General features: G+C 35.4%; 1 protein-coding gene across 1 annotated transcript in view; it reads right to left on the bottom strand.

Annotated features, from left to right (window-relative positions):
- Eys (EGF-like photoreceptor maintenance factor) overlaps positions 1-25,697 on the bottom strand; it is a 1,574,159-nt gene that overhangs the window by 25,109 nt on the left and 1,523,353 nt on the right. The window contains 1 exon segment of the mRNA XM_077801488.1: positions 1,299-1,471. Within this exon segment, the coding sequence (XP_077657614.1) occupies positions 1,299-1,471 (173 nt within the window).

Genomic DNA, 25,697 nt, shown 5'->3' with positions numbered 1-25,697 from the left:
TTCTACTATAACATTTTAATGACCTCCCTGGATTGCAAAATATTCTAACCGAAGTCCTATTCTATCATGTACCAGGGTGTATCTTTGCTTAACTTTGTGTTCAGAATTCTATGAAATTTTCTGGCATCTTTTATCAAACTTTCTGGGATTTTATTTTGCAATCTTATTACTATAGCTATTCCTATTTCTACCTATCTATCCACCTGTTTTTATCTCTATATAATTTATTTATATGCATATAAGTATTATCTATCTATATAAATACACATCCATACAAACTTTGGTTTAATCTCCCAAATTTTTATCATTTGAGCTTTACACTTTAAAAACTTAGCTTGCCCTACTTTCACATTCACTAGCCTTTATGTTACTTGCCCTATTATTTCTTTCAGTTCCTCATTGCTATTGCTTTTGCAGTAATACAGGTGCTCTGCTCATCTTGGTGAAGTGATTTGTTGAAGTAATACAGGTGCTCTGCTCATCTTGGTGAAGTTTTGAGCTGTGTTTCCTGGATTCCCTGCTGCTGTTCTGGAAGTCCCAGCTGGGATTAAAGGAAAGATAGCTCAAATCTTGAAGCACTCTTAGCACTAGTTCTTGCACAGGTGAGGAGTACCCAGGACATCGTTGAGCTCCCTCAGAGGAAGAGCCATAGTTTCCCTAATTGGTTGGACATTATTGCTCTTTATTGCTCCCACTGGACTTGGGAACATTTTACCTTTTAAATTTCTCTCTTCTCTCTCTGTAGCTGATAAAATAGGCTTTATTATTATTATTGTTGTTGTTGTACTGGAAATTGAATTCAGAGGTTTCAGTCCTTTTATTTAGAGACAGGATCTGAGTTGCCTAGACTGGCCTTGATCTTGGAGATCTTCCTGCCTCGGTCTCCTGAGACACTGGGATTAAAGGCATTTGCCTCCACACTCAACGGATAGTTTTGAATCAGATGGAAAAGCACAACGATACAGTATTGTTCTAGAAGGGAGTTATGAATCAAACCTCATTTGGTTAACTACATTTAGCACAAAAGATCTAGAACACATAGACTAAACAGACAGGGAATTTAGAGTTAATACATTAAAGCAATCCTAAAAATAAAGCTGTATTTTTGTACTAACTGGATCTTGATTATTATCCTGTCTGTAAAATACAATGTCCAATATAGTAGGAACAGAAGAAAGCAGACTCTACTTTTATTATATGTATTTCTTATCTTTATTTTCTGTAAAGAAAAATTGACTTTGTAGTTCCTAAATTTAGTTAAATTGATGGACAAAAAATGACTTGAAATTCAGCCTCACCTTGTTCACAGTAGATTCCAGTGGTTCCTAGAGGACAGTAACAGGTGTATCCATGAGGCAATGAAATACAGGTTGCTCCCTTGCTGCAGCGGTGTGGGGGGTCGTGTTCAGGATCACAGGAAGTGACTGTCTCTGTGCAGAATGCTCCTTTCCACCCTGTGGGACAGTTGCAGCTGTAGGTTGAGAGAGAAATTAGCACTTGAATAGGGCTGGATATACTCTTGTTATCACTCTGATATAAAGTTTGCAACGTTAACTTTAGGTCTCAAGATTACCTAGGTGCATTGTGATTCAAGCAGTCACGATCAAAATTGTCAAAGGAAAGCATTAATAACTGGTTATAAGATTACTGATCTCCATATCAAGTATTTAAAAAGGTCCAAAGCATGGAAATAGAACATTTTATGAAAATCATTTCTTTCTTTTTATTTTTTGGTATTGGGGAGTGGGGTGCTCTACCACTGAGCTATATCCCAGCCCATATATATATATATATATATATTTTGAGACAGGGTCTCACTAATTTGCTGAGGTTGGTCTCAAACATGCATTTCTCCTGCCTCAGTCTCCAGAGTTGCTGGGACTACAGGCATGTGCTACTGTACCTGGGCAGAATAATTTCTTTTGACAAAACCACACTGTAGGTCCCTCTCCTTTTCTGCACACCACCAGGGGGAGGGCTAGGTCTGGAGTTTCTGCCTCTTAACCTTAAATCTGAAGAAAGGAGATTCAGCAGCATTACTTGGAGAGTTTCCTATATGTTCCCTTGTACAGGAGAACACAGAGGCCTAGCTCTTGAGGAATCTTGCCAGGGGTGTGTCACATATAAGTGAATCTCAGGGAAGGTATGCAACACTCTTAGAAACATCAGACAGAGGGCATAAAATAGGGATCATGCACAAGAGCTGTCCTCCTGGCCAAAGAGACTTCAGTAGTAAAAGGCCGTCTATCAGCTTATGCTTGATGCAGACTATGAGGGCTGGCAGGGAGGACCCAGTTGGAAGAGAGACCTTGCCTGGGTTTACAGTGTCATACTGGGAGAGGCCCAAGTAAGGGAGTTGCTGATGGACCGACCAAAGGTAGGAGTTACCAGGCAAATTCAGGGCACTGGCTAATTTGAAATGTCTGATAAACATTGATTTTTTTTTGTACATGTGTAAGCATATCTGATACTGTATTTGAATTTCAGGTAAACAATATTTTGGATATGCTGAAAATTATTTGTTGTTTATTTGAAATTCAAATTTATCTGGGCACCATGTATTGTCTCCTTTTCCCCCTAAATCTGGCAGCCCTCATTAAATGACATAGTAGAGTAAGTGTCAGCTTTAAATCCCTGCCAGAGAGGACTAAATCTATTTAAAATAGTACCAAAGAAGCACATTCTAAGATAGGGCATGGGGTCTAGGGTTAGAAACCAGTAGGCTGAGGAAAAGCAACAGTGGATCACACCTCCTTCCCACCACCTTCCATTCAAACCAGAGTCCTTGGCTGGGTTTCAGGCACCAGTCTTGAAGAGGCAAGTATTGATCAATATATTGAAGTGGGTCCTTTAAATTAATGAGTTGATAGTATATTTAAAAATTAACATGTTTATTTGTCAAGTAGAAACAGAAAATTCAGCGGGCTTCCCCATGTTCCAATTTAGCAGCACATAAATGTTGAGTCCCCTATGCAGGCACAAAAAAGATAGTGATAAACACAAGCAAATTTATTTTATGAGTACATCCATGAGTCCTGGGTCACTCTTTTTTTTTTTTTTAAATGCATGACAATTATTTTATGTAACACATTGAGTTTTAAAGGAACAGTAACATAATTATTTCAAATCAAACACACACATAAACAAAGGGTCACTCTTTTTTGTTCTCAATGTATTACAACAGTCATTATTTGCTGGCAAACTATAGATATAGTTGACACCAAGAGCACGCTGGGGGATTTGAAAAGCATCACCAATATATAATTTCTACTGTAAACAAGTCAAGATAAGGCAGGTAGAAAATGGAAGTGTCTGTAATTTTGTGTTTTCTTTACCCCAGTAGTTAACCCTCACAGATTCTATGGATTGAAGGTAGTTTATAACCTTTCTAGTTGGATCAAACTATATGACACACATTATATACCATATAGAAGGGAAATGAGGACAACTGGCACTCTTTCTGTAAACAGTGTTAACATCCTTTATCACTTTACAGAAACAACAGATAAAAATATTATAAAATTAAAACAAATCACCTGATCCACCTCTGATTATGACAAAGCTATTTTTTTTTTTTTTACCACTTAGCATGTATCTTACTACTATTTTGTTTAAGCACGTTTTACATTTGTTTTTTTTTTAATTTTTTTATTTTTTGGCACTGGGAATCAAACAGAGAGGCACTTTACTACTAAAGTATATCACCAGTCCATTTTATTCTGAGACAAGTTCTCCCGGGATTGCTGAGGCTGGCTTTGAACTTGTGATCCTCTTGCCTCAGCATCCTGAGTAGTTGGGATTACAGGCATATGCCATGCCTTGTCCAGCTAAGCAAATTTTAACATTAAAAATGCTTTGCATAGTGTTTTATAGTCTCTTGTTTAAAATCAATTTGAAGTACATTATGCATAACATGTATAAATACAGTTTAAAGTTAAGGATAAAATGAATGTCTTTGAACCTGCTTTACCCCCAAATCTCCCAGAGAATGACCAGGACTTTGAAGGTCACATGTGTGCTTGCCCTGAGAGCCTCCTGACCTACCCTACAGGGAGCTGACATTGTCCTGAAATTCTAGATAATCACTCACTTCAATTTTTACTTAGAGTTGGTTTTAGGATTCACCTGTGTAGACCTGGTTCATTGTCATTGCTATATAACTTGATGAATAGAGGGTCATAATTTCTGTGTCATTGAAATTTTAATATTTCCTTTTATGGTTTGAATTTTGTGAGACCCTTATTTGTGAAATTCTTCCATATTACAAGATCAAATAGTTGTTATATGTTATCTTCCAAATCACATTTTTGTCCTTTACATTTAAGTCTTAATATGCCTAAAGTTATTTTTTTGTGTGTGTTCAACGTGAGGTGCAGTTAGTTATCCATGTGGACAACCAATAGTCCTAGCACTCTGTTAAACAGTTCACCCTTTTCCTCTGATGAACCATGTTCATTTATGAAAGGCCTAGATCTAGTTTAGACTAATATTTGGGTCAATGTCACAGTCTTCATTTCTCCAGCTTTAGAAGTCTGGATGTCTAGAGCAGCAAGTTCTGCTACTTTGTTTTTCTCTTGAGAGGTATATTAACTATTTTTAGCCTTTTTCTCTTTCAGGTATTTTCCCTTCAACTAGTTCAAAGTGTAAGATAGGCAAATTTACCCAATGTCTCTGTGTAAAATGGCATTTGTTTCTCATTTATTTTTATACTGTGCATGTAGCTGTTTTTGGTGCTAGTCCTGTGAGGAGTTTCCTATTAGGTTCCCTATCTCAGATAATTCCATGGTAACCTATGTTGCCCTGAAAGGGTAAATTTAAAGTCTCCAGGTTTCAGTAGAATTCAGGGCAAAGCCAACTCTGAGGCTTATTCCTCAGGATCTTGCTTTCATTTCATTTGGGCTCTGTTAATGGATTGTTTTCACTTCAGGTGAAAAGAAATATACTGAAAGTATACATTTTATATTTATTCAGATTTGAGTATTTTCATTTGGAATAATCATTCAGTATATGCAATTTTCCACAAAATCTGCAAAGAGAAACTTCCTACAAATAAACCTAAAAAATCTTTACAATATTTATAAACATATTTCCATGTTTTTTAACTTCTAATCCATAGCCTTACATTTAATAATTGAATATTATGACATTAAATTGATGAAATAAAATTCATTCTCATTGTTATTTGTGAGATACGTTATGTTTTTAATTTTCCATTTTCTATTAACAATATTGTGATAAAACTCCTGTAGCTAATAGATCTTTGGATACCTACAATCATTTACTTAGGAAAAATTCAAATGTCGACATGACTTCTCAGCTTTAGATGCATATCCCAGCCTGCCCACCATAATAATTGTACCAATTTACATTCCCATTATTAGCATATGAGAGTGTCCCTAAAATAATAGAATTGTATGTAATTGAAAATGTGGATCATTTTTACAGGCTTTTTGAACTGTGCTGACCTAAAAATGATTTATTAAAGTAAAAATTATTAAGGGTATACATACACATATTTATAAAAAATATACTTAGTTTGAATTCCTATTTTCCTTTACTACTTGATAGTACAAATCAAATTTATGCCTCATAAGGATTCATTTCTATCATATATATGTATATATATTTACTTTTTATTTTTTATTTTTTTTAAAGAAAGAGTGAGAGAGAGGGAGAGAGAGAGAGAGAATTTTAATATTTATTTTTTAGTATTTGGCGGACACAACATCTTTATTTGTATGTGGTGCTGAGGATCGAACCTGGGCTGCACGAATGCCAGGTGAGCGCGCTACCGGTAGCTTGAGCCACATCCCCAGCCCCTATTTATTTTTTATTTTAAAAAAAAATTAGTTGTAGATGGACACAATACCTTTATTTTATTTATTTGTTTTTATGTGGTGCTCAGGCTCTAACCCAGTGCCTTACACATGCCAAGGAAGCATTCTACCACTGAGCCACAAACCCAGCCCCCCTATATATAATTTTGGTGTCTATTATGTACACTGCATTAGGTTAGGTCATAAAGGGTGGGCAGAAGACCTGTAAGGAGTGAACTCTAGCTCCAGGAGAGGGGAGGCTTGTAGGGTAAAGGCCAGCCAGATTGCAGTTGCTCAGGTGTCCAGTGCATAACACAGAGAGGTGCTGCTCGAATCCAGGAGCCAGTGGATGAAACACGAATAACATGACCAGCAACTTGTTCACCAATGCACTGATAGTCTTTGGTTCCAGAAGGAATTTAAAGTGCAAATTTTCATCTATTTGGAATTTATGTCTAGGAGCATGAGGCACATTTATAAAAAGACAAACAAATATCTTTGGGGCATTAAACAGTATGTTTAGATGGGTTGTAATGAAAGAAAACATATACTTGTTGCATATAAATTAATAGTTTTCAATAAAAAACAATTTGAAAAATTGCATAGGATTTTCTAAAGTGAAGACAAAATGCTGAATACCACAGTTACGTATGATTTTGATTATTATTTTAAGATCACAAAGAACAGAAATGTGTAAAGACCTTTTATACAAAAAAATAGAAGGAGTTACCAATTTCACAAAAGAAAAAAAAACTATAGTAAAAATGCTACTTAAAATTCTTAAAGAATTTAAAAATAAAAATAAAAAATTTATTTTTAAATGATGATTGCACCCTCTAGTGGTTCATTTTTGTCATTTGAAAAAAAAACAAAGCTAAGAACAAAATGTCTCACTGTCTTATTTATAGAAATGAGACCTTGCCATGGTAAAATATTTATTTTATTTTATTTATTTAAAATTGTTTTGAATATTTGAGATATAATACATAATGTTGTTGAAATAAAATATTTATTCTATTTTTGGAAATAGCTTAAATTATGTTAGGCATAATATAATATAGATGCTGTAAGCCTATAAAATAACATTTAAATGAACTAGAACTTCATATAATTCTTCTCAGAGTTTTTATTTCAGATGGTTAGTTATAAGAAAAAAAGTCAATGAATAAATTACTTAACATTACATCTCAAAGCCCTAGAAAAAGAAAAACCAACTCAACACCAAAAGCAGTAGAACACAGGAAATAATTAAAATCAGAGCTGAAGTCAATAAAATTGAAACAAAAGAAACAATTGAAAAAATTGCCAGAACAAAAAGTTAGTTATTTGAAAAAAATAAATAAAATTGACAGACGCTTAGCCATGGTAACGAAGAGAAGGAGAGAGAAAACTCAAATTACTATGAAAATCGAAATATCACAACAGACACTACAGAAATACAGAAGATAATTAGAAATTATTTTGAAAACTTGTACTCCAAGAAAATAGAAAATATTGAAGGCATCAACAAATTTCTAGAGTCATATGACTTGCCCAAATTAAATCAGGATGATATACACAATTTAAACAGGTCAATTTCAAGTGACAAAATAGAAAACACCATCAGAAGCCTAACAACTAAGAAAAGCCCAGGACCAGATGGATACACAACCAAGTTCTACAAGACCTTTAAGGAAGAACTAATATCAATACTCTTCAATTTATTGTAATAAATAGAAAAAGAGGCAGCACTTCCAAACTCATTCTATGAGGCCAATATCACCCTGATTCCCAAACCAGGCAAAGACACATTAAAAACAAAAACAAAACAAAAAAACAACTTCAGACCAATATCTCTAATAAATATAGATGCAAAATTTCTCAATAAAATTCTGGCAAAGTACAATAATATATCAAAAAGATAGTGCACCACGATTAAGTGGGATTCATTTCAGGGATGCAAGGTTGGTTCAACATACAGAAATCAATAAATGTAATTTATCACATCAATAGATTTAAAGATAAGAACCATATGATTATCTCAATAGATGCAGAAAATAGCATTTGACAAAATACAGCACCCCTTCATGTTCAAAACACTAGAAAAATTAGGGATAACAGGAACATATCTCAATATCATAAAGGCTCTCTATGCTAAGGCCCAGGCCAACATCATTCTAAATGAAGAAAAATTGAAGGACTTCCCTCTAAAAACTGGAGCAAGACAGGGATGCCCTCTTTTACCACTTCTATTTAATATAGTTCTTGAAACACTGGCCAGAGCAATTAGACAGATGAAAGAAATTAAAGGGATACACATAGGAAACGAAGAACTGAAATGAGCACTATTTGCTGATGATATGATTCTAAGAAGATTCAAAAAATTCCACCAGAAAACTTCTAGAACTAGTAAATGAATTCAGCAAAGTAGCAGGATATAAAATCAACACCCATAAGTCAAAGACATTTCTGTATATCAGTGTTTGTCACTTCCTAAGAAAGGAAGATAAGGAAAATTACCTCATTTACAATAGCCTCAAAAAAACAAAACAAAACAAAAATAGTTGGGAATCAATTTAATGAAAGAGGTGAAAGATCTATACAATGAAGACTACAGAACCCTAAAGAAAGAAATCAAAGAAGACCTTAGGAGATGGAAAGATCTCCCTTGTTCTTGGATAGACAGAATTAATATTGTCAAAATGACCATACTACCAAAAGCATTGTACAGGTTTAATGCAATTCCAATCAAAATTCCAATGGCATTCCTCATAGAAATAGAAAAAGCAGTCATGAAATTCATATGGAAAAATAAGAGACCCAGAATAGCTAAAGCAATCCTTAGCAGGAAGAGTGAAGCAGGTGGCATCACTATACCAGACATTAAACTATACTAAAGACCAATTGTAACAAAAACAGCATGGTATTGGCACCAAAACTGACTGGTACAGAATAGATGACACAGAGAATAATGCACAAAACTACAGTTATCTTACATTAGACAAAGGCACCAAAAACATGAATTGGAAAAAAAGATAGCCTCTTTAACAAATGGTGCTGGGAAAACTGGAAATCTATATACAACAAAATGTAATTAAACCCCTATCTCTCACCATGCACAAAACTCAAAAAATGGATCAAGGACCTGGGAATAAAACCAGAGATGCTGTGTCTAGTAGAAGAAAAAGTAGGTTCCAATCTCCATCATGTGGCATTAGGCCCCAACTTCCTTAATAAGACTCCTATAGTGCAAGAATTAAAATCAAGAATCAATAAATGGGATAGATTCAAACTAAAAAGTTTCTTCTCAGAAAAAGAAACAATCTGTGAGGTGAATAGAAAGCCTACATCTTGGGAGCAAATTTTTACCCCTCACACATCAGATGGAGCACTAATCTCTAGGATATATAAAGAACTCAAAAAGCTAAACACCAAAAAAATAAATAGCCCAATCAATAAATGGGCCAAATATCTGAACAGACACTTCTCAGAAGATGATATATAATCAATCAACAAATATATGAAAAAATGTTCATCTTCGCTAGCAATTAGAGAAATGTGAATCAAAACTACTCTAATATTTCATTTCACTCCAGTCAGAATGGCAGCTATTAAGAAGACAAACAACAATAAGTGTTGTCGAGGATGTGGGAAAAAAGGCACACTCATGCATTGCTGGTGGGACTGCAAATTGGTGCAGCCAATATGGAAAGCAGGATGGAAATTCCTTGGAAAATTGGGATGAAACCACCATTTGATCCAGCTGTTCCTCTTCTCAGTCTATACCCAAAGGACTTAAAGACAGCATACTACAGGGACATAGCCATATCAATGTTTATAGCAGCATAATTCACAATAGTTAAATTGTGGAACCAACCTAGATGCCCTTCAATAAATGAATGGATAAAAAAATGTGGCATTTATACACAATGGAATATTACTCAGCAATAAAAGAGAATAGAATCATGGCATTTGCAGGTAAATAGATGAAGTTATAGAAGATAATGCTAAGTTAAGTTAGCCAATCCCCAAAACCCAAATGCTGAATGTTTTCTCTGATATAAGGAGGCTGATTCATAGTGGGGTAGGAACGGGGAGAATGGAAGGAATAGACGAACTCTAGATAAGGCAGAGGGGTGGGAGGGGAAAGGAGGGGGTATGGGGTTAGAAATGATGGTAGAATGTGATGGAAATTATTATCCAAAGTACATGTAAACAACCAGAGATATGAAAAATTGTGCTCTATATGTGTAATATGAATTGCAATGCATTCCCTTGTCATATATAAATTTAAAAAATAATAAAAAACAAATGGTTAGTTAGTTATATGTGCAAAGATTTAAAAATTACTTTCAAATATCGATTTTATTATCTTACATCATTTTTTGTTTGTTGGTGGTGCATGATAATTATGCATAAGAGTGAGATTCATTGTTACATATTCCTACATGTACACAATAGAACAATATAATTTGCTCAGTTTCATTTCCTAGTGCCTCTCCTTTTCCTCCCTTTCTCCTGACCTCTAGTTCCCTTCCTCTACTGGTTTCTCTTCTATTTTCAAGAGACCTCCCATCCCCACTTTTTTTCCCCTCTCTTTAGCTTCCACATATGATAGAAAACATATGAACCTTGACTTTCTGAGTTTGACTTATTTTGCTTAACAAAATGGTCTCAAATACTATACATTTTCCTGCAAATGGCATAATTTCATTCTTCTTTATGGCTGAATAAAAGACCAGTGCTCCTCAAATTATTCCGTGAACTAGAAGGTGGATTAACACTTCCAAATTTATTCTATGAAGCTAGTATTGTCCTGATACCAAAACCAGACAAGAAAACATCAAGGAAAGTAAACTACAGATCAACATTCCTAATAAACACAGATGCAAAAATACTTAATAAAATATTAGCAAGTCCGGGGGCTGGGATTGTGGCTCAGTGTTAGAGTGCTTGTCTACTATGCATGAAGCACTGGGTTTGATCTTCAGCACCACATAAAAAATAACTAAATAAAGTTATTGTGTCCATCTACAACTAAAAATATATTTTAAAATTAGCAAATCCTATCTAATAAAACATTAAGAAGATTGCACATTATGACCAAGTTGGTTTCATTCCAAGGATGCAAGGATGGTTCAGCATATACAAATAAATAAATGTAATAAAGTGAATTAAGGAAAATCACATAATCTCAATAGATGCAGAGAAACCCTTTAACAAAATTCATCATTCATGATAAAAACACTGAAGAAACTAGGGACAGAAGGAACTTACCTCAAGATTATAAAGGCTGTCTATGGCAAACCCAAAGTCACCATCATAGTGAAAGGGCCACATTAATAAAAGCAATCTATGGATTCAATGTAATCCCTGACAAAACCAATGATGTTCTTCACAGAACTAGAAAAAACAGTCCTAAAAATTCATTTGGAAGAATAGAAGACCTCTAATAACCAAAGCAATTATAAGCAAAAAAAGAAAAAAAAATGCTGGAGGCATCGAAATACCTGATTTCAAATTATACTACAAGATATAATAACAAAAACTGCATAGTATGGTCATAAGAACAGACACACAAACCAATGGTGCAGAATAGAAGACACAGAGACAAGCATACACAGATACAGTCATTTGATCCTTGACAAAAACATACATTGGAGAAAATATCCAGAATAATATATAAAGAACTCAAAAAACTTACCTCAAAACAACTCAGTCAATAAAGAGGCAAATGAACTAAACACACACTTTTCAAAAAGAAGAAATACAAGTGGCCAACAAATGTGTGAAAAAAATTTAACAACTAGGAAAATGTAAATAAAAACTACACTGAGTTTTCTTCTCACTCCAGTTAGGTGGCAGCTAAAATGAATACAAATAACAATAAATGATGGAGAGGATGTGGGAAAAAAGGAACACTTATACACTGTTGGTGGGATCGTAAATTAGTACAACCACTATGAAAACTAGTATGGAGTTTTCTAAGAAACACTAGGAATGGGGGCTGGGGATGTGGCTCAAGCGGTAGCGCGCTCGCCTAGCGTGCATGCGGCCCGGGTTCGATCCTCAGCACCACATACAAACAAGATGTTGTGTCCACCGAGAACTAAGAAAAAATAAATGTTAAAATTCTCTCTCTCTCTCTGTCCCCTCTCTCTCACTCTCTCTTAAAAAAAAAAAATCATTAAAAAAAAAAAAGAAAGAAACACTAGGAATGAAGCCACTACATGATCCAGCTATACCACTCCTCCGTATTTATCCTAAAGAACTGAAGTCATCATAGTACAGTGAAACATGTATATCCATATTTACAGCAGCACAATTCACAATAGTCAAACTATGAAACCAGTGTAGGTTTTCCATCAAAGATGGATAAAGGAAGTGTGTATATATACACAATGGAGTTTTAATCTTACACTTATATTTTAAGAGAGAGATTTCCATTACAATGATTTTGTACAAGGTTGGGGGCAGTTTTCTTTCTGTTCCATGGCTTCTTTAGTGCTCTGTGAAATGTAGACAATAAAAAATTTTAAACCTTCATTCCTTATTCTTTAATTTACTTCATATTTTCCTAACCATTGAAGTTAATTCATTAACATTCTTCCTTTAACCACATATCTGCTACTCTGTCCTGAGAAAGAGAAAGTGTTGACATTATGTGTGTGAGGTGGGGTGGTCATATAGCAGGAAAAGTAAACACAAAACGAAGATAAGCCTTCATTTATTTAAAGAATATTTATTGTTGTTGTGGATATTTCTTACATGCTAGGTATTTTCCACTGTGCTTAGCGCTCTAGATTCTAAAACATGCAAGGCTCCACTCTGTCTTATGGATTTGCTGGGTTCGTTGGTTTTGTGGAAATTAATAGGCAGGTGATTTTTATACAACGGGAGAAGTGCCATAGTAGGCACTATGGGGGCCCATAGAAAGGACTGAACCTTAGTGAATTCTGAAGTGACATTTGCTTACATGGCTGCCTGCACCCAAGGGTAGGCATGGTAGAGGATTACTCTGGAAAAGGACACCAGTTCCCATGGACATTGAACAAGAGGCTAAGGCGGTTCATCCTTTAAGTGACAGACTATGGGAAATGACATGAATGATGAGGCACATTTTAAAAAGGATAATCTGGGGGCTGAGGGTGTAGCTCAGTGGGAGAGCTCTTGCCTAGCATGTGTGAGGCACTGGGTTCGATCCTCAACACCATAAAAATAAAAGTATTGTGTCCATCCATAATTAAAAAAATATTAAAAAAAGAGAAGAGTAGTCTGGTATGTAACGGCATGGTGTAACAACAATAAGTTCTGTAGTGATGTAATTTTAACCTCAGTGAGACTTTACTAATTTTTTTTTTTCTGCTAGAAAAAGGGTTGGCAACCTTTTCCTGTAAAGGGCCAAGCAGTAAACAGGTTTGCCTTGTAGTTCTTTGGGGGAAATCCTTGGGTGTGATTGTATCTCAATAAATTTTATTTGTCTTAGTGGGTATTGGGCCAGATTTGGTCCATAGGCCATAGTTTCAAGACCCTCATACTAGACTAAGATCCACTGGAGCAGGTATAGTTCTGTTTGGCTGTCTACTGCAGTCCCATGGACAAAACCAGTTCTTGGAATATTATAGTTTGTCATTGACTCTTCAGGAAATAAATAGGTAAGTGAATGAATGAGTCATGGCTGGGATAAGGATGTAGTAGATGCAAAAAGAGCTGAATTAAGAAATGGCTGTGGAACTGCAAAGACTGAAATAGATGTAAAGCATTTCCAAAGTTTTGGTGAGTATGTTGGTGTGGAAGAAGAAGGATTATAATAGCAGCAAATATTTCTTGAGGCTTCCCTTATACCAAAAATTCTTTTCAGTTTGTTGAATGTTAGCTCTTTCAAACCTTCCTATAGCCTCATAAGGAAGGAACTGTAATCATCTTCCTTTTGCAGAAAGGAACTTTGAGAAACAAAGAAGGGAAGGATGGGAAAGGGGAAGGGCACCCACATTTTAGTCTCCATTCTGTCTCTCCATCTTGGGGAAATCCTTTAAGTTTTAGAATTAAATGAAAGAACATGGTGCCATCAGCGGGAATAGAGACATTTGGATAGATAGGCAATTCAAAGGGAAAATAGAAACAATCTTGAGGTGAGAGTAGGTAATAAAGGGGATCCCCCCCCCCACCACATAAGAATGTAATAACGTGGCTCTTACATTTGATGAGAGTTAAGGACAGAAGACAGGTTCATAAACTAAGCAGACTAGCATGAAAAGGGCTGAAGCAGGTGGCATCCATTACACAATAGCTAAGAATATTCAAAAGATACCAAGGAATCATGGACATGATGCTGAGAACTATTTTCTTAAAAAGACCATTACAAAAATGTTATATGTCTTTAATTACTAAAATATAAAGAACAATTTGTGGGTTTGTCTGTCTCCAAACATGAAAAAAGCATGCCATGGAAGAAAATAACAAATATATTAGAAATGGTATAACTAATTACGGTGACAACAGAGAGTAGAATATTGGAGTATATAGTTATATATACTTATAAGGTTAACTATTTTAGTTTTTGTACGTTTGATGTGAAAGATTTAAATCCTTAATTGCAGATAAATTGTTTAGGTCTTACCCTCAAAATTTAAAGCTCAGTTACAGGTTTGGGTTAAGTTTTTCTCATTATAATAGAAATTCAACATGAAGAATTTAATTTTCTCATAGTTAGGCAATTCTAAAACTGCTAGAGTTTGGGATAAACATATAAAAATGAAGTGAAAAGGAGATGATGGGAGATTTAATATTCTTCCTTTGAATATCACTTATGTATCATTTACTGTCTTACTAAATGTTCCCCAAAGAGGAAGTACTTGCATCACTGAACTTTGCAACCAGGGCAGATACACAATAGAAAACGGATCTTGCCCCTCAAGGACTTGACACTTTATTTAGAACAATGTATTTATATGAAATATGTATGACATATGTAAAATATAATATTCAGCATTTATTAGGACTAAATTTTAGTTTGCCCATTTTAAGTACATACTTTTTTCCCCCCTTTTCCCAGTTGCTCTTTAGTAGCCATCTTAAGTACATACTTTTAATGCAGTAACTCGTTTAATCCCCATGTTCAGCTTCTGAGGTAATTATAGTTAGTAGTACTCAGGGTACAGATGAAAAACTGAGACTTAGGAAAAGAACCTCTACATAACCCAATTTTCCAGTTTACATATCAAATGTGGATTTTAATTGCTTTGGATAAGAGAGACTCTTCTGTATATGTAGAGGCTAAAAAAAACCCAAAAAACAAAAAAACAGTTCTAGAGAAAATTTACCATGAGCTACATCTGTAGGAAAGTTATGGTTAGAGATTTGTGGGTTTTCTATGCCTAAGTAAAACCAGAAACACAGTATTTAAAATGAAATCTGTGTGAATTGATGATAAAGTCAAACGACTAATGGAATAAAATGCAAATAATATGGCAATCAGTGATCACATGGTCTAAAGGACTTCATTGCATATACAACTTATTTCTCTGCTATTTAAAGAGAAAAGGAAACAGCTGAATTACCTTCTCATTAGACCATCTGTTGTGCTGGATGGCTTCATTCATATCAAATTGTTTTCCTTTACAGGTTATTTCCATTTGAGTAACAGATTAAGAGAATAAGGTGGGATATAACAGATGCCATTTTACCTACATAAATTTGCTGAACGTTAAGTGACAGTCAAAATTTGAACCTTTAAAGAAATATGCAAACAAATGCTAAAACAAATTAAGCCCATCATACACTTTAATGTGACGACATGTCAAAACTCTACTAGGAAGAGACACTGTAGTCACTCCACCTGCCAAGAGTTACCCCATGACCTGGCTTTCTTTGCTGGTGAGATCACTTTTATGATACCTTAGGAAGTGTAATAAAGATGAGATGAAGCTACTGTTTACATACTAATACAACTACTGGGAGTTGTTTTGGGGCCTTATTTTTGATAGTTGTGTTCTCTAGGTGTAAGGGCCTGAGGATGGCACTATGACTAACAGTTGGACTCAGAATTTCTCTTACAGAGGAAACAGTGGGAAACTGTTTAAATGAGCTGCTTGGAGTAGACGGTGAAACTTGTTTGCGTTAGGATAAACATAAGCCTGGATTATCAAAAGATGGAAAATTACTCTGCTTTAGATTAGAAGGGAAATTTGGCTTATTCTAGCCTAGAGAGTCAGTTGGAGCAAAGTGAAGTGACAGACAAAAAACAAAGAGGTGGGTGGAATGGCCATGTTTTTTACTGCAGCGGTATAACCAAAAGACAAGCTGGAAGTTGCTTAGGTGGCCAAGATATAATCCTTTCCCTTCAACATCTCCACTGTTCCCCCATCCTGGCACTAATGTAAGTAGTTAGATCTATCATGAGGTATGAATGGCTTTGTTTCTTTGAAAGAAATTTAAGAAGTGGAGACTTTTAGGCATCTATGATATGGAGTAGTTTGTATGGGTGGGAACAAGACTGAGGAACCAAAGACGCCTATGAAAAACAGGGCTTCCCATTGGAATCTGCATTAATCTTGGAAAGTCTGGGGACTTTCACAGTTTGTGGAGATCACAAGGGTCTGTAGAAAGTACCTGACATCTGAGTTCTAAAATAACCTGGGGGGAGAAGATGTTCCCCATAAGCCACAGCAATAGGGAGGCTTGATGAAAATCTATCCTGAATTCTTACCTCTGACTCTTTACAGCTGTTTAAATAATAAAGGAACAGAAGGTGGGAACTTATTTTCAAACCTAAACCCTTCAAAAACATGTCCCAAAGGTGGCATCAAATGATGTACACTCACTGTTTTGGCAGCCAAGGACTTGAGATGGGGAAAAATGGAAATGAAATATTCCCAAATCCTGAAAGGGGTTATAATGACTGGTGGAATCCTGAGTGTAATCTTTTTATTTGACACTTTATGAACTTTATAAATTAGACAAAATATATATTAAATGTAATAATTTTTAGATTAAAACAGAAAATTAGAAAAAAATAGTATCAATGATCATTTTCAAAGTCATTGACTTTTCTAGTTTCATTTGTTCCTTACTTCATTTCTTTTTTTGAAACAAATTCTAATTTATCTGTAAATAACTCAGTATATATCATTAACAGATAAGAAACTTTTAAAAACACAACCACAGTGTCATCATCAAACCTGACAAAATGAACGTTAATATTATCTAATTTCTGTGTTCAGTTAATTATAATTGTCCCAAAGAGGTTATTTATTTATTTAATTTTGATAGTTCATCAGGATTCAAAAAACTTCACAATGCATTTACATAGTGTATGTTTTAACCGTTGTTACCTAGATAAAATCCTGCCTCTGTATTTCTTTCCATTATTGCTAGTTTTGGGGTCTTTGGTCCAGTAGAGTTTCTCATATTCTGGATTTGGCTGTTTATATCTTTACAATGTCACCTAAGTTATTTTACTCTATTGTTATTATTTACCATAAACTTACAGATAGTGAGGCTTGATTAGATTCTGGCTCATGTTTTATACTTCTTTATAGGTGGTGCTTTGTAGTTTGAACTGAATCACACCGGCAGGAATATGTCTGGTTGTTCATCAATGATATTATGATTGACCAGTTGTTTAAAGTGGTGTTAATTTGATCCCACCATTATATAATTTTCTATTAACCTTTAACATTGTTTTTGTCAGCTTTTTTGCTGCTGTGACCAAAAGACACCAAGAACAACCTAAGGAGGAAAAGTTTATTTCCAGGCTCACAGTTTTATAAGTCTTGATCCATAGATAGCTGGTTCTATTGCTCTGTGCCCAAGGTGAGGCAGAACATCATGGCAGAAGAGTATTGTGGAAGAAAGTGTCTCAGGACGTTGTAACAGGAAGGAAAGAGAGGGATGGGGAATGCTTCCCTCATCACAGACAAAACATAAATTCCAAAGGCATGTCCTCAGTGACCTACCTCTTTCAGCCAAACTGCCTACCATTCAGTTAATCCCTATCAAGGGATTAATGCACCGATTAGGTTAAGGCTTTCAAAATCTGATCATTTCACCTCTAAACTTTCTTGCATTGTCTCACACATGAGCTTTTGGGGATACCTCTTTTCTAATTCATAACATGTATAATAGTTAAAGTAGCCATTGTTTTGTTGGGGGTTACACAATAGTGACGTTTCTTATTTCTATTGTTTATCCTACACTTATTAGTTGAGTGCAGTAAAGAACTATTAGTTATCTGGTTAGGATTAGTTATCTATCACTGTATAATAAATTACGCCAAAACTTACTGTCTAAAAGGCAACAATAAACATTTAATATTATGATGGCCTTATAATAGGTCACTTGCTTTCTGGCTTACCACCTGTAATTTATTATCTGTACAGCTCCCAGAAGGGATATATAAAATACAGTCTTACAACTCTCAAAACTATTCCTTGCAAAGCATCATTTAATCCTTAAATGTGAAATATCAAGAAAGGCAGAATCTGCAATAATTTTTAAAATTAGTTTTGGAAGTGACAAATTGTCATTTCCATAATATCTTACTGTTTGCACAGATTAGGCCTGTTCAGTGCAGGAGAAGAATAGGGAAAGAAGTGTCTAGTAGGAGGCAAGAATCACTGGGGATTACTTGGAAGTTGGATGGCATACTTCAAAGCACAATCTTTGCTGGAAAGCAAGGACGAACAAATCTACTTTGCCCTTTATCAAATTTCAGATTAGTGAATAGTGGTCTAACAGCCTCCATTGGTGGCAAGTTTTTTTCCCTCCATATTGGGGAGGATACTATTACAATTATGTGAATTTTCTATATTGATATGTTTAAATCTATTGTAGACATTATTCTCTGTGATTCTGACATTGTTACATCTTTGGCCAGTTGGAGTTTATTTAAATTAGCTCCTATCGTCTTTTAAAATAACCCTATGGTTTTTGTTATCATTCTTGCTTTCAGGTACAAAAAGGTAAGAAAGCTTATATCACACATTTCCTGCCCCAGAGTGGAATCTCCAATTCTCCAAATCCTGGTTCATTTTTAGTAGAAAATTGTATGTTGAGCTAATAGTTTTGGCATAGAAGTGTTCATGGATATTGGATTTTTTAAAAATATATTTTTAGTGAACATAGCTAGAATATAAGTTATTTATAAAAAGAAAATTAAGTCATAAATTTGTGTGTTATTTTTGTGTGTGTATGTGTATGTCTTCATACATGTACTTAGGGTAATGATGTCCATCTCATTCCACCATCTTTCCTACCTCCATTTGTATGTTATTTTCAATTTAAAGACTTGAAGAATTTTACTTCTTTGATTTTTTGTATGCCTATGTTTCTTTTTTAAAAAATTATTTGTTTTAATTAGTTATACATGACAGTAGAATGCATTCATACACTTTGATATATCATACACAGATGGGATATAATTTATCATTTTTCTGATGGTACATGTTGTAGAATCACATCAGTAATGCAGTCTTATATGTACATAAGATAATAATGTCTGTTTCATTCTGCTATCCTTTCTATCCCCATATCCACATATCCCCTTTCCTCCCCTCCCTTCACTCCTCTCTACCTAATCTAAGGTAACTCTATTCTTCTCTAGAGCCCCTTATTGTGAATTAGCATTCACATATCAGAAAAAAGATTCAGCTTTTGTTTTTTTGGGGGGATTGGCTTATTTTGCTTAGCATGATATTTTCCAACTCCATTCATTTACCAGATGTCATAATTTCATTTTTCTTTAAAGCTGAGTAATATTCCATTGAATACATATACCACCATTTTATTTATCCATTCATTTATTGAAGGATGCATAGGTTGGTTCCATAGTTTAGCTATTGTGAATTGAGCTGCTATAAACATTGACATGGCTATATCACCGTAATTTGCTGATTTTAAGTCCTTTGGGTATAATACGAGGAGAGGGATAGGTGAGTCAATTGGTGGTTCCATTCCAAGTTTTCTGAGGAATCTCCATACTGCTTTTCATGGTGGTTGCATGAACTTACAGTCCTACCAATGCTTATATCTCTTTAAGGTGAAAATCTTAGTTCCTAATGGCAAATATTAACATAATTATTCACTTGCTTTTTTTCATTTATATTGCTATTGGGTCATTTTTATCTATAGTTTCAAATACCAGTGTTAGTACTAACCTCAAGACTGGGATGAAATTTGGGATATCTTCATGGTTTCTTTTTTCCCCCTCAGGATAGAACCCACTATGCCGTCAAAGTACTATGTATTAATATCAGTTGAATTAAATGTTTTAAAACTGGTTGGTTATGCCACCAGCTTGCAATGCAGTTGAATTCACTTACTAATTTATTTTAGTGTTTAGCACTTTTTCTTTATTCATTTACCAGATGAAACATTTTACCTGGTTCCAAATAAAAGCTCTAAAGCAAATTATATTTAGAAAAGTACGTTTTTTATCCCATCACTTCTTGTTTCCTTGCTCACCCTATGCATAACCATTTATACTTTTTTCTTTTAATTTTCTTAAGAAATATATGAGTGTATATATCTAAATATGTGTATTTATATGTGTCTATAACTATCATTTCCTTTACTTTTTTTCACTCAAAAGATCCAGATGATCACTCCATGACCATGCATACAGTCCTTCTTCATATTGCTCCATTCCAGGAATTCTCCTTAATGCTACCAACCAGATACCTAGCGATGAACATTTGAATAGTTTGCAGCCTTTGCTTTAGCAATAGAGAAAATAGAGTTTGCTCTAATAATGACAGTGGCTCCTTCTCTGCCACCTCACCAACAGAACAGGCACTTTTTTTTTTCTTTTAGCTTCTTGTCAAACTCAGGGATGTGAAAAAATTATCATTCTTAAATTGGAAACTGCAAAACACAGTCTAAAGGCACAAAGATAAGGAATATCTTACCAAGAAAGCAAAAGTGAGGAAGAAGTCACTTTAGGAGGAAGGAAAAACCAACCCCAGGTAATGAGTTACCAGGCAGACCAGAGCCTCAGAAGAAACAGTTTAGGGCTTCGTAAATGGAGGGATTTCTGAAAAGCTGGATAGAGTAGATATGTCCAAAGAAGTTATAATGTACCTTGAATGACAGATTATAGGGTTTACACTTTGCTGCACTGGCTGTGGAAAAACAAGAACACCTGAGCAGGAAAGTGATAGCAACAAAGAGGTTTTGAGGAAGGTTCAACTTGGATTAAAAGAGAGTTTAGGGAACAGGAAGCTAGTTGGTAAATTATTGTAGTCCGTACGAGGAGGAATAGAAGACTGAATTAAGAATTGTTAGACAAAATGTATGGAAGATAGCAGATCAGGCAAAGAATTCTTTATTTGGAGACACTCTGGTATCTTAGAGAGTCTGATTAGGTTCTGGAGAATTTGAAAACCTCTAAAATTGTATACAAATCTTAGGTCCTATATGTTTATTTTTCAGGGAAACAAGTTTTAGCTTTTACCTGAATTCTCAAAGGCATCTGTGAACCAAGAATGAAAAAATAATGGATAAGTAAAAAATAAATTAAAAAATCAGGAACCCCCATATCAGTGGGTTTATATTATAAATAAGTCTCATTTTAAGTTAACATTAAGCCCTGATGCATTTTACTTTTTCATATCCACATTCTCTGAACTCCTTTTAATTGTACTTACTGTCTGTGCCTTTCATTTTAAAATCTGACTAGTTTTTGAAAGTTGTGGTTCTATTACCCTGTGCTTTTCTTAAGGGGACACATATTGTCCCCAGTCACAGTCAGGATACTTTCTATACATCACACAGTTCATACAGTGTCTTATATTTTGAAAATTGTTAAGAGAGCAGACGGTGGAGTGTTCTCACCACAGAGTTCCATTTATTCCACAACAAACACATATTTTAGAACATCTTATTACACTTGGTAAATAATACTCCCCCTTTTTTTTGATACTAGGGATGGAACTCAGGGGCACTTGACCCACTGAGTCACATCCCCAGCCCTATTTTGTATTTTATTTAGAGACAGGATCTCACTGAGTTCTTAGTGCCTCACAGTTGCTGAGGCTGGCTTTGAACTCGTGATCCTCCTGCCTCAGCCTCCTGAGCCTCTGGGATCACAGGTGTGTGCCATTGTGCCTGGCCCAATTTTTATTTGTCAATCTAAAATGAAATGAAAGAATGCAAGTAAAGTAAAACTTGCTTAAAGATATGTACCAAACACATGAATATATAGGACTAAGTTATAACAAATTTATAACAAAACAAAAAACAAACAAAAAAACCTTGGCTACTAACAATAGAAATAGTTTTCTGTTTCTGTGTTGCATTAGAGTTAATTCCAGGAGCATGAAGGCCTGACATGAACTCTTCTTCTCTCCTTTGAAAAATTGCATTAGAACACAGCTGGATCTGTGTGCTGATGAACTTGGAGCAGGAGTGCAGGGCTTTTAGGACATTACCAAGGACCTGCATCCTGAAAACCTTCCAGCTCCACCGTACTGGAGCATAATTTAGAGCATGACTTTGCCCTATGTACCAAAACTGCATCTCCTAGTCCCAGTGGTGAGGAACAAAATTAGAAGGAACATTTTACATTGTTAAGACACTTTGACCAGCTTTGAGATTTTTGCCTTTAAAATTGATCCAAATACCATGAAATTTATGCTTCTGGGTTGGGAGTCACCTCTTGAACATTTAAAATATATTTCTTCATGTGTGTCAACTATTTTTCAGGAAACAATTGGGTTTTAGCTGTGAGCTGTCTAATAATTTTCCTTAGAGCCATAGACAACTAAGAGCCTGGGACTAGGGCAAGGATAGGAAAAAACTTCTTAAGCACTATTGAAAAGTATATTACAAAGCACACACTTTCGTTTCCTTGAAAGGAAGAATTCTTATTGAGATTACAGAAGAATTACAAAAATTATCAGAAGGAATAATTCTTTGAACTGCTGCCACTACTGGAGTTGAATATCTATGAATGGCAGCCTTAATTTTTTAAAATAACTGCATTGAGGTATAATTTACTTAGTATAAAATTCACCTATTTTAAGGTTAGGAATCTGTAATTGCAGTGTTGTACCATAGTTGTAAGCACAAAAGTGACCAGGACAGGTGCAGATCTCACGAATTCCACCAAGCCTTTGCTCAGCAGTGGAGTCAGGCATTGGAGAGCTCACTTTCTGAGTAGAAAATGGCCCGATTACAGGGGAGGTCTGGTTTTATATAGGTTACGCACTGGGAGATGACTTAACCATTGAAGACTTTATCAGAACATATCAATTTGGGCACTCAGGAAACAGTTTGTGAGAATTTGAAGTTTGTTTTTACTGGGCAAGGAGAGAGGGTCCAGAATCAGCATTCAGTCCTTATCTCTTTCCCTCCAGGGTCTATTGTATTGTCACTGGGAAAGGATGTATTTGGGTAAGGATCAATGCTTTGGCTTCTTCCCCGGAGACTGTCATTTTAGACTTGATGGATCTCTCCTCCCCAGGGATTGTCTTGTCACTGGGTGATGTTTGTTTCCTTCCCAGGGATTGTCTTGTCACTGGGAAAGGATGTATTGAGAAAGGATCAAAGTTATCAATGTGCTGCCTTCTTCCTCCCTCCCTCTTCCTAGGCCACACTGTTTTGGGGCTTATCATTTCCATATCCTTCAATAGTCACAAGAGCTAATTTGACTCTATAGTAATGTTCCATATAGTAATTAATAGAGTTAATATATATATATATATATATATATTTTATATATATATATTTTATTATATCAACAAGAGGATCCCAAACCTGGTCACAAATTTTTTTAAGTACTAGGGATTAAATTCAGAGTTGCTTTACCATTGAGTTACATCCCCAATCTTATTATTTTATTTTTTAAAATTTTTGAAGTAGAGTATATAAGAAACTGCTTTGTTACCCCCCAAAGTGTTCTAAAATTATAAGGCATTACTTTCATTATTTCAACTCAAGAAAATTTCTATGTTTATGAAAACAATTTGCAAATAGTTCTAAATACCTACATATACTTGGTGCTATATATTCCAAGTTAAACACTTGTGGCTTTCAAATTTAAACCAGTCCTCTTTCCATAGAAATAATGAGAAATTGGGATGAATTTTGTATTTCCATCTTTATTTATTTCCATCTGCGTATTGCCACTCCTTTCAGGTTCCTGTTTATTATCACATTATTTACTATTGTTTATTATCACATTAAAATTAGCAAGAATGTCTAGTGCTATCACCTGGAGAATAACCACATTTCTTTAGATAAATGGAGGGACATCTGTGCTTCTAATTTGTAGAGAAAATTAGAGGGCATAAGTTACAAATCAAAAGAAAAGTTTCATTAAAAGTTGTAGAGAAATAATGATATGATCATAATGGTAAAGATATTGCTCTATGGGGATGGTATCCCCAACCTCAAGTTTTATCCCCTAGTACTTCCATGAGCTTGGTCAAACTAAGTATGTTTTTCTCTAAGACATTTCATTGTGAGCTGGGAGCAGTGGTACATGCCTGAATGCCAGTGACTCTGGAGGCTGAGGTAGGAGGCTCTCAAATTTGAGGCCAGCCTCAGAAACTCAGTGAGGCTCTCAGCAGCTTAGTGAGACCATGTCTCAAAATAAACAATAAAAAGGGATGGGTATGTAATTCAGTGGTAAAATACCTCTGGGTTCAATGCTCTGTTCATTTTCTAGTGAGAAAATGAAGGGGAATTTTTCAGGGAGTATAAGAGATATACTTATTGCTTTTAAAACTATGTCCTCTTCTATCTTGGTCCTCCAGGACCACCCTCCTTCCTCAGCCACTCTGCAGTGAGCCACTGATCCTAGTGAAGTGCATCAGACCTTCTGAAGTGTTCTGTGGGAAACATTTTGACAAATCAGTCTCTCTCTCCTCCCCCCTCCCATCTCCCCCCTCCCCCTTCCTTTCTTCCTTCCTTTCTTTCTTTCTTTCTTTCTTTCTTTCTTTCTTTCTTTCTTTCTTTCTTCCTTCCTTCCTTCCTTCCTTCCTTCCTTCCTTCCTTCCTTCCTTCCTTCCTTCCTTCCTTTCTTTCTTTCTTTCTTTCTTTCTTTCTTTCTTTCTTTCTTTCTCCTTCCTTCCTTCCTTCCTTCCTTCCTTCCTTCCTTCCTTCCTTCCTTCCTTCCTTCCTTCCTTCCTTCCTTCCTTCCTGTGATTGAACCCAGGAATGTTTAACCACTGAGCCATATCCCCAGCCCTTTTTATTTTATTTTTAAAATTTTGAGACTGGGTCTCACTAAATTGCTTATGTACTTGCTAAGTTGCTGAGACTGACTTTGAATTTGCAGTCTTCTTGCTTCAGCCTCCTGAGCCACTGGGATCACTGTTGTGCTCCACCAAGGTGGGCTTATTTTGATAAATCACTTCTTTAACTCTGTCTTATATATGTATGATATAAGAAATGTATACATAGCTACAGTGTAAGGAATTGAAAGTGTGCTTTCTTCTTTCTATAGCATATTTCTGGAGCCCCTCTTAATTACTTTTGCATAGGGCAGGTGCTCAACAAAAGAAGTTATTAGTAAGGCCAAATTCCTTTCTCCTTTTCCCCCACTTACTAGATTTATATGTAATTTCATACTAAAGTAGTACAGAAGCTAAATTGTATAGCTTTGCTATTGCCCACTGTTTTAGTCAGCTTTTTCACTCCTGTGACTATGGGACTTGAGCAAAACAACTGTAGAGGAGGAAAGTTTATTTGAGGGCTCACAGTTTCAGAGGTCTTAGTCCATAGAAGGCCGGCTCCATTCTTTGGGGCTTGAGGTGAGGCTGAACATCAAGGAGGAAGAGTGTGGCAGAGGGAAGCAGCTCACATGGTGATCAGGAAGCAGAGAGAGACTCCGCTATCCAGATACCAATATATACCCCAAAGACACACCCCAGTTCCCACCTCCTCCAGCCACACCCTACC

This window comes from Urocitellus parryii, chromosome 8 (genome assembly GCF_045843805.1).
Source record: "Urocitellus parryii isolate mUroPar1 chromosome 8, mUroPar1.hap1, whole genome shotgun sequence".
Taxonomy (NCBI): Eukaryota; Metazoa; Chordata; class Mammalia; order Rodentia; family Sciuridae; genus Urocitellus; species Urocitellus parryii.
The sequence above is the reverse complement of the archived record's forward strand: the minus strand, read 5'-3'. Positions and strand labels throughout refer to the sequence as shown.